This window comes from Poecilia reticulata, chromosome 12 (assembly GCF_904066995.2).
Source record: "Poecilia reticulata chromosome 12, P_reticulata-male-v2, whole genome shotgun sequence".
Lineage (NCBI taxonomy): Eukaryota > Metazoa > Chordata > Actinopteri > Cyprinodontiformes > Poeciliidae > Poecilia > Poecilia reticulata.
The window spans coordinates 15481874-15498044 of record NC_088841.1 but is presented as its reverse complement, the minus strand read 5'-3'; the positions used below and the strand labels follow the sequence as shown (position 1 = coordinate 15498044).

At 38.2% G+C, this 16171-nt stretch overlaps 1 protein-coding gene across 3 annotated transcripts; it reads left to right on the top strand.

Annotated features, from left to right (window-relative positions):
* Positions 1–1560: 1560 nt before the first annotated feature.
* Positions 1561–15430, top strand: git2b (G protein-coupled receptor kinase interacting ArfGAP 2b). Of its 3 annotated transcripts, none has more exons than XM_081614082.1 (20): positions 1561–1790; positions 2266–2399; positions 3210–3322; positions 4166–4271; positions 4716–4802; positions 4899–5029; positions 5982–6076; positions 6229–6274; positions 6556–6604; positions 6680–6752; positions 6874–6971; positions 7065–7176; positions 7529–7680; positions 7800–7952; positions 10296–10505; positions 10653–10742; positions 11982–12064; positions 12675–12830; positions 13738–13801; positions 13908–15430. In XM_081614082.1, the coding sequence occupies exons 1-20, from the start codon at positions 1739–1741 to the stop codon at positions 14115–14117; spliced, it is 2214 nt and encodes a 737-aa protein (XP_081470208.1). In that variant the 5' UTR covers positions 1561–1738; the 3' UTR covers positions 14118–15430. The 3 variants fall into 3 exon arrangements, with proteins under 3 accessions (XP_081470208.1, XP_081470207.1, XP_081470209.1); XM_081614081.1 differs by having other exon boundaries at positions 6553–6604; XM_081614083.1 differs by lacking the exon at positions 10653–10742 and having other exon boundaries at positions 1563–1790; positions 6553–6604.
* The last annotated feature ends 741 nt before the right edge of the window (positions 15431–16171 follow it).

The following is a 16171-nucleotide window of genomic DNA, read 5'->3' as shown; positions in this document are numbered from 1 at the left end:
ATAACTTAGAAGTAAAAAAAAAAAAGAAAACAGTGTAGAAATAATTGTTTTATTGAATTCATTGAATTGTATAAAACTATGTAAATAACCCTGGGGAGTAGTGATAGTTATAAAGTCTTAGATTGAGAGCTGGTTTTACTCTTTGACTAGAAATGCAAATAACCAGTAAAAATTGAGGGAATCTAGTAAGTTATATTTTTTTGAGTGCTTGTGTTTACTCCCTTAGTCCATGCCGGGTTATGGTCCAAACCAGCTATATGGTGTATAACGTCCGGGGATGTTCCATAAATGTTGCCAGAAGGTTACAGATTTTCTCACATTCAAAGAATACAGGTTCAACTTTGACAGCAATATGATATACTCCTATGTTGTGCTTTGAAATAGTCTATTTTGGTGTTTCCAGAGCTAAAATCTTATTGGTACAAAGTTGTTCAGTTGCTGCAGAGATGTGTAATAAATTTGAGTTAGAAATGGACTCTGTAAGGGGAACCTTGTCTAAAAGTCGCAGCAAACTTATTTTAAACATCCTTTAAAATAAGGATCATATCTCAATCCCACAGACTGGACTGGAGCAAGAAAAATCTTACCTCCTTTGCTGTAGTCTCTCTGAGAGACTATTTTAGGATAATCAAGTCTATTTTACCAATGATTATGTCATATAGGTGTCACACTGTTGATTTGGAGCCATGACCAGCCCAGATCTAATGGATGCAAAGGCTTGCAAAAACTGAGACGTCAACTGAAACTGCAAAAGTAATGCTATCACAAGTCGCATGGTGAGTTGTGATGAATCTGTAATAAGAGATAAGTACAAATGAAACCAGATTTCTATTTTGAATGTTCAAATATAGAACATAACCATTTTTCTCACTGTTTGATATTAAATCACGTAATCTTATCTGTTTTAAGTCATTTACACTTGACTTAATTATGTATTTTTTCTAAACTCAACAATATAAAGCAAATTAAGTTTTTAAAATTTTTTTCATATTTCTGTCCTCTTTCTCAACATTCATCCCCAAACATGACACATTGCCCATTTGGAAGATCTGTTCTGACCACACTTTTTCTTGTATTTTTCATAAATTGTCCTGAATGCTCCATATTTTTGAGGTCGGGTAGAAGGTAGGCCCTTCTCTCATGGCGCCCTGGGTACTTATCCACACTGCCACCAGACACACAAAAACTCTTTGGGTACTTATCCACACTGCCACCAGACACACAAAAACTCTTTTGAGTTCTTGTGAAATTTATGACTATGTCCTGTGTGGTTGGCTTGATGTAGTGTCAATATTGACAGCAGGGGAGCAAAATAATTTTCCTTTATGATATTTTTTCTCTTCTCTGAAAGAATGCACTTCAATTGATTTTTTTCTTTCATATTTCCAGATTCATATAATTTCACTGCAATAAAACATGCATTTCTTTGAAGGCTTTTCACGCATCTTTACCATAAGTACAAACAATATGCCTAGCCCTGAAAATTTCAACCATTAACTCCGATATAAAACAGAAAAAAAGACGACGAAGGAAACGAGGAAGGAAGCAGACAAGGAAGCACAGGGTACTTATTGGAACGAGACGCCGCTTTGTTCAACAGTAGGAGGGAGGAGGACAGACACACAGCTGCTTGTTTTGCCTTGCACAAATACAGTCTACCGACCTGGACTGTTAGCGTTGTAATATACATTAGGAAAATCTTTTCTCTTCCCGGACTGAGAGGAATTCTGCGTAAGGGATGTCAAAGCGAGTGCGAAGCAGGGAGGTCTGCGCTGATTGCAGCGCTCCTGGTACGGTGCCAAACTAGCTAGCATTTACGTTAGCTGCCTAGCTAACCCGCTAACCAACCGCTACGTCCGGTTGGCTAAACTAATTAATATTTCGGAACTGTGACAAGTCATTGACAGACAGTAGTAGTGCTAAATGTATTTGTTGTAAATGCGCTACTCGTAAGTAAGTTTCTCTGTAATGAAGTAGTCGCCGTGTAGAAATGGTAACTTATGTAATTGTGAAACTATGTTTAAAATAATTAACAGTACTAACATGGAGTTAGCTTTACACTTGGTAACATCCATCGGGGGAAAAAATAAAAAAAAAGGTGATCTTACTTGAGAGACTGGTTGAAAAATAATGTCGGATATATCTTCCGTGATTTTTCTATCAGAATATTTCAAAGAGGCAGCTTGAGACTAAATGTGTGAATAACGGTCAGTGTTCATACATAATGGAGCTAGCTCATTAACAAACATCGCATGTGTTTTGCAGAGCCCCGTTGGGCCTCTGTAAACAGGGGTGTGTTGATCTGCGACGAGTGCTGCAGCATCCACCGGGGTCTCGGGCGACACAGCTCTCAAGTCAGGCATCTGACTCAGTCTTCTTGGCCTCCGTCTCAGCTGCAGGTGAGTAATACAGGAGCACAACCCCCTCAAAACAAACATCAAATGCAAATCTTTTCAGTCATCAGACATTCCTTCCACACAGATCAATGAACAAGGACACACAGTCAGCACATTGCTTTGTCAAAGTTTGCTTAACTCTTTAAGTTATTTCTCATTTAGCATGTTAAAAAATTCAAATATTAGGGTACTTATTTAGTATTTTATGTGACAAATCGACTTGGGAGTGAAATTATGCATTGCCTTCAAATATACATAAAAAAAAATTCAGAAGCTTGTGATGTGCAACAGTATTCAGACCGCTAATACTTTGTTGAACTATTTTTTGGTGCCAATTACAATTGCAAGTATATTGGGGATACCTTTGTGAAAAGGTTTTACCTCTGCAGAATATATCCATATTAGTAAGATCTCGTGTGAAGTATGGTTGTATATATTCCTCAAAGGAAGGGCCCTCTTCTTGCCACTTCTGCATAAAGGGCAGACTAATAATTTTTCCATCAACAAGCTCCCTCACTTGAGCTGTGGATCTCTGCAGATCCGCTTGAGTTGCCACTGACTTCTTGGCTGTTTCTCCTATTAATTCTTTCATTTCTTTATTTAAGGGTGTCAGAGTTAGGTTTGCTGGGTACAGATACTGACCACACTTGAGATTTTTATTGTCAAAGGATTTGGAAATAATACAAGATGTCAATAAAAAAAATAAAAAAAATGATTTGAAGTCTGTGGTTGTGGCATGACAAAATGAGAAAAAGTTGAAGGAGTTTAATACTTTTGTGTTCTTTAACTCCAGCTAGTTGTGTCTTGCTCTAGATGGTCCAGACATTATATGGCAATGGTGCAAATTCCATATGGGAACACAGCCTTCTAGATCCTTCCTCATCAACGAGTGGGAAACGCAAAGCCAACCCTCAGGACAGGGTTCAGTAAGTGGGTTTTTAAGGATTTATACATATATGTCACTGCAGATTTTGGTATGCTTGCTTGCACTTTGTATAACGGTTTGCAGCAAACATGGATTTTCATACTTGGGGTCAGTGAATATGCACAATTGGCCCTCTGTGCTATGACCATGACTCATTGCGACACAGTCTGAGCCAATTTGAAGAACTTCCTCAATCTTCCCATAAAATAAGTTTAGTTTGAAGAAGTATGAACAATTCCTAGTAGGCTGTATGTTATCAGTGTGATAGGAAAAATAGTAAACTTTTATTTAAAAAGCTCATAGTCACAAAGTATGGAGTACGAAAACAATCTGCAGGATACTGGGATGAATACAACATTAGTTTCTGGGTGTAAATATTTTATTAGTCGACTCTCAGACTGGTGGACTAAACACAAACATTCAGAGACATGTAAACACAGCTGTGATAGGTTCAGTTCACACAGTGTGAGAGAACGCATGCTATCAGCAATCAACAGACATGCAGAAATTCTCTCAGAGAATTGTTAGATTTTTTTTTTTTTTTAATGACCATAATTTAATTTAATAGTTTGCCTGAAATTTGTTTCTGAGTTCTAGTTGTTGGGAATGTGTCCAAGGTTTGAAAGTTTGTCCGTTAAACACATCCTCTTTTAGTCAAGTGTCAATTATATATTCAAAGTAAAAGTTTTTGGGTTTACAGTCTTTGGGGAATCTGGAAAGCTGCTGTGTCTGATTTAATATAGCTAGTCAGAAGAATAATCACAGAAAGGAAATAGCATGACATGGCAGTCAGTGAAAGTAGAAATATTCCTTCAATTTCACCCGTGGGCTTTTTTATTTGCAGTCCCAACAAGACGGAGTTCATCAAGGCAAAATATCAGATGTTGGCCTATGTCCATCGGATGCCTTGTCGTGATGATGACAGTGTAACTGCAAAGGATCTCAGTAAGGTAAAAAAAAAAAAAAAAAAAAAAAGTAGTATAAGAATAAAGATTTAGCATTTTTGTGTCAGCAACAGTGGAACCCAAATGACAGATGATAGTGGAATTAAAATGTTTCTGTGCTTTTGCAGAGTAAAGGAAATTTATTTATTTTTCTGTCATCCCCGTTGAGTTCATGTAAATTAGTTTAGTTTGTGTAAAAAAAAACAACAACATCCTGATACGTTCTTTTTATAGAGCAATAAACTGCTCTCAGTTCTGCTTTGAAACCTTACATTTTTACATTTTGGACAAGCTTACAATCTGATTATTAAAATGCAAAACTCTTAGATTCAGTTGATACTATATGCCATAAAGCATAAAAAAAGCATTTATTTCAATAAATGTTTCAAACAATGTATGAATGAACCTCACATTTAAATTTCAACAAACCTCTCTTTGATTTTCGTGCAGCAACTCCACTCCAGTGTTCGGACCGGGAACCTGGAGACCTGCCTCAGACTTCTATCTCTAGGAGCGCAAGCCAACTTCTTCCACCCAGTAAGTCATGAAAAATGTGCTCAAAGTAAAAGCATTGCCCAAATTGTGCTTTTACGTCAATTCCAAAGTGCAAAATTTGCTTTATTGTGACTTTAGGAGAAAGGTAACACCCCACTACATATAGCAGCAAAGGCAGGTCAGATTCTACAAGCTGAGCTCTTGGCAGTTTATGGAGCCGATCCCGGAGCTCTGGACTCCAGTGGGAAGACGCCGATTGACAACGCAAGGTAAACTTAAGTCTGATAAAGCTTGTTTTGGAACTACATTGTGGTACGGAGCAATTTGATGTTAGTTGTGTGGACCCGTATAGTTTTAAACATGCCACATGTAGGAACATTCTGTTTTTAAACAAAGAAGTGTGATTTATGTCACACCTGAAAAGCACAAAAGCGATTTCTGTACCCAGAGCTTTGTGGTGAGGGTTTGGTTTACAAAAAAAGAAAGCTGCTAACAGTTATAGCTGTTCTAGAAGTTACCTAACTCTTTGTGCATTTGCAAGCATCACTTTGTCAATGTGTTGCAGGAAATGTTGCACACCGTATGAGGTTCCCACTTTTGCTACAAAACATTTCAAGCTGGCACATAAATCAATAAGTTGCAACAGAAAATTTTATTTGGTGCAAATCTGCCTTTCCAGATCTCTTTAAGTGATGCCGTTAAAAATTTGCATTCATTCCCACTCTTAATATGTTGCAGTTATGGATCAGTGTTTTATTTTGTGCAGAAGTTGGTGAGAAATACTTGTGGTGGAAAAAGGGTTGAAGTAGTGAAGCAAGAAATTTGAGAAATGTCACCTATAATTGACATGACTCATGCTTTTTCTACAATGAACAATAAAGACAGACTCCAACGGTCTAAGCTGTTGACTGAATGCAATGCTCTGTTAATCCAGTTTAACAATGATATGAAGACCAAGAAAGTAACGATATCTATAAGAAATATTTAGTACATATCACATACTATTGTATTATTTCAGGAAACATTTTTTTTAATATAAAAATGGAAACATCAATATTATGTAGACAAGATGTCAATCATTTAAAGAATTAAGGCACCAAAGTTTTTATGTTGTGATAAAATTAAAGTAATATTTTTAATGTCCAACACTATTCACGTTAGATTTGTCATTTTTATCAGCAGATGGTGATAAAACTTTCTTTTCATGTGTCATATCTGCAGACAAGCTGGGCACAAGGAGCTGGCAGAGAGGCTGGTCGAGATACAATATGAACTCACTGACCGGTTAACATTTTACCTGTGTGGCAGAAGACCTGGTGAGTCTATTCAAAGTCAACTCTGGCTTCCTGTTAAAATTTAACAGGAAGCCAGAGAAGCAAAGCTTTTGTTCAACCTAAAATACAGTTCAGACTCTGTTGTTGTATAAATTCCTTGTAAATCACTTTTTTTTTTGACTGATTTGTTCTAGATCATAGAAACGGGCAGCACTTCATCATTCCACAAATGGCTGACAGGTAATATTTTTTTCTAATCTGAGATTATTGAAAGGAAGAAATTAAAGACTTAAAATCTTTATAACATCCGTCTTAGTTTATAATATTTGGTTATTGAATTGAGCTTTTATTCTGAACCTGAAGAAATATTTAGTCGGTATTTACCATGTATTTTACTCTGTGCTGCATTGGATGGAATAGAAGCAAGTAAGTGTTTTTTATGTTTATGTACTGGAATATTTTTTGATTTTTTTTTTTCCACCTGGTAAAGTAATTTTTTTAAATTCTTTTCTCCAAAGCAGTCTCGATTTGTCAGATTTTGCAAAGGCAGCAAAGAAGAAGCTCCAGTCGGTAAGATGTCTTCAGTTATGGTAAATGTCTGTACAAATGGCTAAAAATAAGTGACTAATTCAGCTTTTGTTTTAGTTAAGTAACCATCAATTTGAGGAACTCGCCATGGATGTTTATGACGAAGTGGATAGAAGAGAAACTGATGCAGGTTGGATTTCTGAACTTCTTAAAATAAAGCTATGTTCTATATGCAAACTTGTTTTTTCTCTTTGTACTTCTGTATTTACATTCCTATCTAATGTTACATGCTAAACACCCTCATGTTTCAGTCTGGCTGGCCACTCAGAATCACAGCACTCTTGTCACAGACACTACAGTTGTTCCGTTTTTGCCCGTCAACCCTGAATATTCATCCACCAGAAATCAGGCAAGTTTTCTTCATGTTGAAACCTAACGCTCTTGTGCAAGTAGCTGACGTCTGAAGGTTTTTCTTTCTGCTTTCACGCTTTTGTGTTTGTAGGGTCGTCAGAAATTGGCGAGGTTTAGCGCTCATGAATTTGCCACCTTGGTTATTGATATTCTAGCAGATGCTAAACGACGACAGTGGGGTAATTCCTGCGATAGTCCAAAAGGTACATGAAGGAGATTTTTGTTTTTACAGATCCGTACTCTCATTGCTCATACATTTCTGAGCTTTTTTTTCCCAGGTAGTTTGTGGGGGTTGTGTGTTTAAGTTTCCAATAAAGCACCAGTTCTATAGTTTGAACCAAGTAGGAGTAGTGTGGTATGAGTCACACATAAAAGGTGTTAAACTGATGCTTAATCAAGAAATGCCAAACCTCCCCCAGGACTATGTTTTTTTTTTTTACTTTGTCATTTTCAGTTGCACTTTTAGAAGAGGATTTTAAATATGCTCTGTTTGGTATCTTGATCTCTTTGTAGCTTCTCTCCTGCTTCATCACTGACTTTTCTTTCTGCCATCAGATAACGTTGAGCTGATCCTTCAGGGACTAAACAGTCGCCACAACAGTGAGAGCCAAGACAACGATCAACCAGATTATGACAGTGTGGCATCTGATGAAGATCCAGTACAAGAGGCCACATGTGGGGATAGCTGTAACCATGGAAGGACAAAGGTTCATTTATTTATTTATTTTTTTTTAAGAAACCAGTCTCTCACACTGAACATCAGTACTTTTCTTGACATTTAAAATTGATAGCATCTTTTCTATATTTTGTTTTTCTTTTGTATTAGAGCTCAGAGTCTTCTGATCTGTCTGATGGACCAATCACAGTGCAGGAGTTCATGGAGGTGAAGAGTGCCCTGACTGCATCAGAGGCCAAAATACAGCAGCTTCTCAAAGTCAACTGTCATCTTAGTAAAGAACTGCAGATGATGCAGAGCAAGGTTAGTTAAATTATGGATTATGTCGCATGCTCTTAATTATTTTGTGAGAGTATGAATAAAATGAACAGTACTGCAGTATTAATCTCTTTGCGAACGTTAATTAAATGGTGGTATATTAATATTTCAGTGCAAGTGTAGTTGTGGATTATTGCACCTAACAAATTGCATTTCTATCCTCTTTGAGGCCTATTGATTTGGTTGATTGCTGCCCTGAGCTGCTTTAGTTTTAACATGTTGCCAACCTAATGTGCTGTAAATTCATGTGCAAACAGGCAGATGAAATTTATGTAACAGTGTGGTGAGGAGTCGGAGTCTCAGCTACTCATGGTTGGGTGGATTTTATGAGCTGATGCTGCTAAAGTCTTCCTAAATTCTTAGTATTTCATTATCTTCCATCAGACTACTATATTCCCTTTGATCAATTAAAGATATGGTTTACATTGGTGTTTTTTTTTTATGTTTCTAAACTACATTCGAGACATTTTTGGGGTTTTAGGGTATTATGCCTGTCCTTGGTTAATTTACAGAGCTCAATAAACCTCTTCCAAATGTAAGCAGCTCTCACTGGAATGGTTACCAATTAAAACAGGTGATAAAAAGAGACAATATCCCAGCAGCACAGCAAGCATACCTCTAAAAATCACCATTCTAGCTGAACATGTTCAGTGGAAGATTTCAGAAAGGAACAGAAAATATAGCTTGGACTACTGCAACGGGTTGGCACTACTAAGTAGAATTATGAACTGAGATTAGATCGCTTACACCTCCAGAAAGCATCTGCCAAATGCCACCCACAACCACTTTATTTCTTACTACAGTTACACATTTGTCTCTTCTTGCATAATTTTTTTTTTTTTTTTTACATGTCAGACATACTTGTAGACATTGTTACTGATGTTTCAGAAAATCCTCTTCCGTTAACATTTCTGGTCACACTTGAGGGCAGCAGATTCAGATCAATAGCATGGTCTCTTTTTAGAAACATGATCCGGGGTATTCAGAAGGAAACAAAGATCCTTTTGTCTACTAAACACACAACTCGCATCCTTTCATTTCTCATATTGGAAGAAACTTCCTCATCAGACTAAGGCTGTTAAAACACAGCATACTCTAAAGACTAAAACAGCCATAATGCTTGATAGGAAAAAAAAAATCACCATAATTTCCTCACATTTAGTGCAGTCTTGGCAAGATGGGGAAACGGTGTGACAGCAGTTTACAGTTGATTCTGTATTTGTTAGCATGCTGGTGTACTGTTTCAATGCATAGATAGGATGGATAGAAATACATTGTGATTCGCTCTTACCACTTGTTTTACTGCTTCATGTGAGTTTGCTAAACCCACTGGTTTTCTGACTTAAAACTCAAATTTTAGGACATCATTCCAAGTCTCTTCTTCTGGAATGCATCCTGTGTAAGAAACATAGCTTAGTTGACCTTTTATACCAGTTTTAAGGCAAATTCTTTAAGAATTGAGCTAGATTTTCTTCTTGCTGTCCCCATAGCATGATAGAGTAACTCTAAATGTACCTTTTATTTACATTACATCGACTCTCTTTTACCTAAGTCAAATATGGACGGTTATCAGAAACGCAGAGCTCATTTAATAGATGCCCTTATTTTGCTTTACTTTCCTGGAACGTAAACACTTTGACTAAATGTGGACAGTTAGAAATTATTCCAGGTTGTATGTGGAAAGCATATTGCTGCTGGGTTGTTTACTTTACAACCGTTTCTCTCCTGACAAAGTTTTTTGTTTTTTTCTTATCTCCAGGCACTGGACAGTGCTGCTAACTTTTATATTCAGATTTGGCATATTTCACAGTCAAAATGTTTACTAAACTAAAGCCCCAGACTTGAAAACACAGCCTTTTTGTCTGCTGTTGTGTTGAACTCTACATGACTGGGATGCTTCTAATGCAATCATCAGTTAATTTGTTTAAAACGTTTTTTTTTTTTTTTTACTTACTTACTTTTGAATGCTGCAAACTGTCTTCTTCGGTTAACCAAATAATGCCCTCTCTGGTGGTCTTTATTTGCACTCTGTTGAAAAGTTGCATGTTGAGGATTTTTGCTCAGTACGCTGTAAAAGCCACGTTTCTCACCGTCATTGTTTTCCCTCATAAATAAGGGAAGCCGCTTCTGGCGGGTATTCTCACGAGAGTTTTTATCAACGTGCTTTATCAGCATTTTATTTGTCAAGGAGAGCTCTCCTTTTGTGCGATAGAGCATTGCAACAAAGAATTTCCTTTAACCTTGAGGCTTATCTGTTGATTACAGACCTATTGTGGGGAAAGCGACCTCCAGCCAAGATTAAATTACACGTCTCTTTGTTGCCCCCAGCTGAGCTCCCTGCAAACTGAAAACACAACGCTGAGATGGCAAACCCCCAGCGGACAACAACATCCCCAGGGGCCCTTCGGTCGACATCCACCCCGCGGAGGTCGCGCCATGTCGATGTATGAGACGGGCTCCGCTCCGAAACATTTCTCCCACCGAGCGGACACGGCTCGCCATGATGACGGAGTCGTTTTGCAGCCATTTCCCACCAACGTAAGCACGCGAGCAGCGGCGCTCCTGCTCCTGATTGTTTAAAGTGACGGTGCTTGGCTTGGGGCTGGTGTTGGATTTTCATTTATTCATTCAGTCATTTACTGCATCTCAATGGTGTTGCTCAACTTGGTTTGACCCCTTCTCTAGATTGGGAGGGGCCCTTTGGGGACAGCTGCCTCCTCCCTCCCTACCTTCCCCTCTCCCCTGTCCTGGTCGTGGGATGAGAGATCTCGCAGGGTTGAGTACCAAAAGTCCCTTTGGCTCAGTTGGAGCCTCCAGGGACGCTGAAAACTGTCCTCTTGCTTGACCCCACAGTCTTTTCTCTCCAGACCTTGTCTTTGAACTGCTTTTTCTGAGTATTGGCTGCATGCATGTACCTTAGTACCTCTGCTACGGTCCAGTCACTTCAACAAACCCGGCAGGTTTGAAAGTAAACATTAAATTCATGAAATGTTGCACAGATGCTGTCTGAATGATCACACTGCTGCAGTGATCAAGATTAGAGATGCACTGATACGAGTTTTCAAGTAAATTTTTCGATCTTAGGTTTTGTATAGCTTTGACCTACTGAGACCAATTTTGAGTTAATGTTTATTTAAGCTTTTCTTTTGTTTGGGCTTCCTGATGTTTGCATTTTGCTGCCTGTGAGTAGCCAATCTTAAACAGACTTGCATTGAAATTCAATGCATGTTAAACTGTCTTTATATGTTATATTTGCCATTAGTGCCATTAGCATTGCTAGCACTACGAAGAAGCCACTCTATGTGTACTCTTAGAAAATATAGATGCTTAATGCTGAGATTTCCAAAAGGCTGCCAACATTTTCAAATCCAGTCCATTCTTTTTATAGATGGAGGTCCTTTCTGATATCTGCGTAAAAGGTCCTTCTCTTCCTCACTGTCTTACGTTATGAAGGAACGGCAGAAATCCGGATTAATTCAGTTTCCTTTAAAATGATTTCTTCGGTCCGTCTATGTTTCAGACAACTCACTGATACAGAAAATAGCTAAAGTTAAATGTTGTTCACTCCGTAACAGAGTCCACAGTGAAGATTGTGGTTGTCGGCATGACCTGGTGGCACGGTGCATTCAGTGACCTGAAAAAGAGACGATTTTTGAGTTTTTGACCGGTCGATCAAGCCTAAAGTCTGTCTGTTCCATCTCCAGTTGATTCCTTGGTGCATCTCTATGAAAACATGAGATAACTTTACACAAAGTACTTTTTGGCATTGTACACTGATTACAGAACATTTAGCTACCATCCGTATTTTATTACATCTACTAATTGCATCAGCTGTGCTGTGAATGTCTAAAAACACAATCACTTGATATTTTTTTCTCCTCCTTTTCTACATTTGCTTTAGAATGAAACATTGATTTTTGAAATGCATGAAGTAAATTTTCCTAATAATACCGAGTGTTGTAATCATCAGTCACTCTGTGTTTGACTGATAGTAACACATCGGTGTCATTATAGGGCTGTAGTCTTGGAGGACACGGTACGATGTTGGAGAGCGACTATGACACTACTCCAAACCACTCTGAACTCGAGGAGACTGGGTAAGTAGCAACGTTGTATGTTCACTGGGGTCTTGCAAAGTGCTGCTGACTGTGAAGTGAAACATTTTTTTTAATGTAGATTTAGAGCAGTCCCTCTCAAACTTTGAACTCTGGATCAGTCAACCTGGCCTTTTTTATTAACTTTAAATATTCAGACCTTAACCTTGACTATTTGTGAACTATACAAATATACTATATATCTTAGGTGAGCAGCTATGTGGGAAAATATTACTAATCATTGTTATCAATGTTATTCAAAACAAAAGGCGTAGAATATGAAGCAGAAAAAAAACATGTATGTTTTTTCCAAACCTGCTGACTTAATTTGACTAAAAATTAGATCTGGGTCCTTGAGATTGGAACATTTAGAGATACTTTAAAGACAAATACTACTAAAAAAATGTTCGGTGACAAGTAGTGAGTTGTTTTTCAATGACAGAGGGCTCCCTTTTAGGACATAATAATTAAAATGTTCAGACCATGTACTAAATTCAACCACAAGAGAAATCATTAAATTTACCTTGCACCAGGTCAATATAAACATAAAATCTTCTTCACTTTAAACTCTACCGTTGGGAGGAATTCAGTGTTTGTGTTTTTGTGTTTGCAGCAGTCCGGTAGCAGCTCCTGACTCAGTGGAACCGGGGGTGGAAGGTGAAGAAGACGCCACCCTGCCGTGCACCGAGGACGTCATCTGCAAGACGGAGCAGATCACCAAGAACATCCAGGAACTCCTGAGAGCTGCGCAGGAGACCAAGCATGAAAGGTACAGCAAATCATGTGATGCCGTGATTTAAAATGAATTAAACCTGTTGAATGATACATTTCTACCTGACTTTAAGGAGTGGGCTGTGTTTTAGATTTGCTCAAGCTGAAGGTTTCTCAGCTTCCTGGTCAGTGCCTTTTAGAAGCCGTGCTATGGGATTTGTATGTTTCACAACTAGCCTGTTAACTGATATATGCCGAGTTGTAAGCTAAACACAGTCACATGTTGAAGAAAACCAGACGCATGCTAACGACCTGGAATTACTGGTTTGGAGTCTGGTAGCCAGTTGGATGTGCCTTAACTGGCTCTGGCTGTTCTTGCAGCTGATGGAAAGCAATCACTGATTTTCTTATTTTTTCTTGCCTGTTGTCTGCAGACTCGATGTCTGCTCTTGTTTTCAGTCTAAACCTTTTCCTTTATCTTAGCTGTTTGCTCAGATTCGTCATGTAGCCTTCTGTAAATACGTGGGAACTGTTTGATTCCAATAACTCTATTACAATAATTATAGATACACAAGTGGACCACTTTGTTTAGAGATCTTCATTACTATATTTCATCCATGGGAACGTGATTTTTAGATGGTGTGTGTGTTTGTAAAAGATTTGAGGCAGACATTTCAATAGAGGTCAACCCTAACCCTTTTATGATGTATTTGTTCCGTTGGCTTCCATCTAACTTCTCTTAATGCCGTATGAGTAGAGTCTCTTTAGTGAGATGCAACAGCTCATTGAAATTACTAGCATTGCAGTAAAGAAAGAAACATGGTTTTTAAAATCACATTAACAAACATGAGGAGGAAAAATGGCTTTACTTTGAGAACCATGCTAAAAAAGCTACATTTATTTAAATGTCTCTGTACTCAGAATAGCATTTAGAACCTGTTGATTCAGCATTTTGCCTCTTCCAGCTTTCTGCCGTGTTCTGAGAAGATCCGTTTGGCTGTGACCGAGATGGCCGCCCTATTTCCCAAGGTATTCACTTCTTCAACAATCGGCAGATTTGTTGATGGGTCTTAAATATCCCCCTTTTTGCTTCAGGAGCATTTTTATTCATCTTCTCTCTTTGTCCTCTCGACAGAGGCCGTCCTCGGAGACGGTGCGAAATTCTCTGTATCTGCTGACTTCGAGCGCGAGCCGACTTCACGGAGAGTGCCAGAAGGCGGCAGAGCACAATCCCTGCCCATCGGACATCCAGCTGGTCACACAGCAGGTCATCCAGTGTGCCTATGACATTGCCAAAGCTGCCAAGCAACTCGTTACTGTCACAACCAAAGAAAACAACAACTAATCTAATCCCAAAGACACTCCTCAAGCACTCGATGCGCAATCCATCTGTTGCAGTGCTAGGCTTTCTTTTTAATCAGTGTTATATTTCTGTTTCCTCAACGGTAATAAGTCTAAGCATTCACACACATTCCTTGGGGTGGGAACGTCTTACCAAAGGATTCAGAATCATAAAGTCATCAAAAAATAACTTTTGTCTTTGTGCAATGCATTTATGAAAAGACACATCCTTACCTCGCAGAGTTAAATCCCTCTGGTTTCCGAAAGTGCAACGTTGTGCGCTTATGGAACCTAACCAGAACAACAAGCAGTTCTAAAGAGTTTCTTTGTGTTTTTTCTCTTTCTCCTCAGTACTGTATTTGACATCTGTTGTGGTTCTTGACGTCTGCTTTCTGGCATGGTCCAAAAGATTCAGACCAGCAAGGATCACGACCGATAAACCCTCCCCAGTTTACTCCAGTGACGATGGTTTATTTTTCTAATAACTGTTGTTTTAGGAAACTGTGGCTGTATCGTAATCTAAAAGCTTTGTGATGTTGCTTGCTTAAAAGTGTACACTTGTTTAGAAAGCCGACTGTGACGAAGACACAAAACGCCTTCGGTGTATTAGACAATGTTTCAGACCAGCACACTCTCATTCCATCCAGTAGGAGATTTATGTTGTTTTTTTTTTCTCTCTTTCTCTCTCTCTCTCTTTCTCTCTCTTACTCACTCACTCAGCTGGTTGAAGATCTCTTCTTTAGGTAAAGTATCAGTAGTTATCGGAGTTATAATGTTACAGCCATACTTATGATGCTGTGTGTGAGGGGGCGAAGTTGCTCTCAAATGCGCCCTCCACAACGGGATGTGCGAAAACCACTTTGAATCAATTCTAATAGCATTATGCAAATATGTAAGATGTATGTATCCATGCAATTCTTTATCAGATTAATCCAAATGCTATTCTATTTAAAAAGGAAAAAAAAATGTATGCCATACCTCTAAACAAATATCAGTGTTTATTTTCATAAGCTTTCTGTTTAACACAGCTAACATTCGTCCTGCTGTTTGGGGCATCCCAGCTGGCAGTTAGTCAAAGATAACTTGTGATTTCTGTGTATTTGCTGTGGTGCTGTAATCGGGTGTTTTACACGCTTCCTGTGGTCAAATGCGTACTGCTACATGGCTTACAGCCCACGATAAAATAACCGTAACCTCTGTGTACCTGTTGTAAATCATAGCGAGCCAGACGAGTTTGACCCAGTTGTGGGAATGAACTGTAGTTCTTTTTCATGTTACTCAGGTTGAATTGGACTTCATAAACATAAAACGTGTTCACTGTGTTTCCAGGAGACTTTCTGTTCCAAGTCAACGATTGCATTATGAGAAATAATCTTCTAGTTCACTTTTAAAGCTACGGCTTGACGTGTGTTTGACAGAAAATGTATTTTATTCGGTAGAAGACGTTGCAGTCTGTATCACGCATTAAGAAAAGTGCTAGGATGTTTTCACTTTATGTAAATGAGACCACAATGACTTTAAATTTGCTTTATTTAAAATGAACCATTTACTAGGTTTGAATAACTTTTGGGTTTTGTGAATGTTAGACTGCAAACAGGTGTCAGAATATTTTGAAGTGTGATTATTTTAAATGCATATTGGGTAATCATGTGGGACTGAGAAAACCTCTGCCACAATCCCCTCAGTGTATCAATAATGTAACCAACGTTGCATTTATTAAGCTAATTTATTTTAGCCCAGCTGTTTTTGTTTTTTTTTTGTTTTTTATGAAGACTTGATGTGTAACGAAGCAAGAGTTAGAGAGGATCACTTTAGGTTTGTTTCTAATATACTCCCCTGAACATTTATCCTCCAACTCAAAGACCCTAAACCTCCAGTCTGCCCAGGTTAGTTTTGTTTTGTGCATTTACACTGCAACAGCTGTACTTTTAAATTACAAATGATGGTTTTTCCAGCTATCTGCAGAGAAAAAAATGAAAAAAAAAAAACCATTTAATTTTGGCAACTGAATAAATAAACATAAGAAAATTTATAAAATATTTGAAGCTTTTTAGGGAA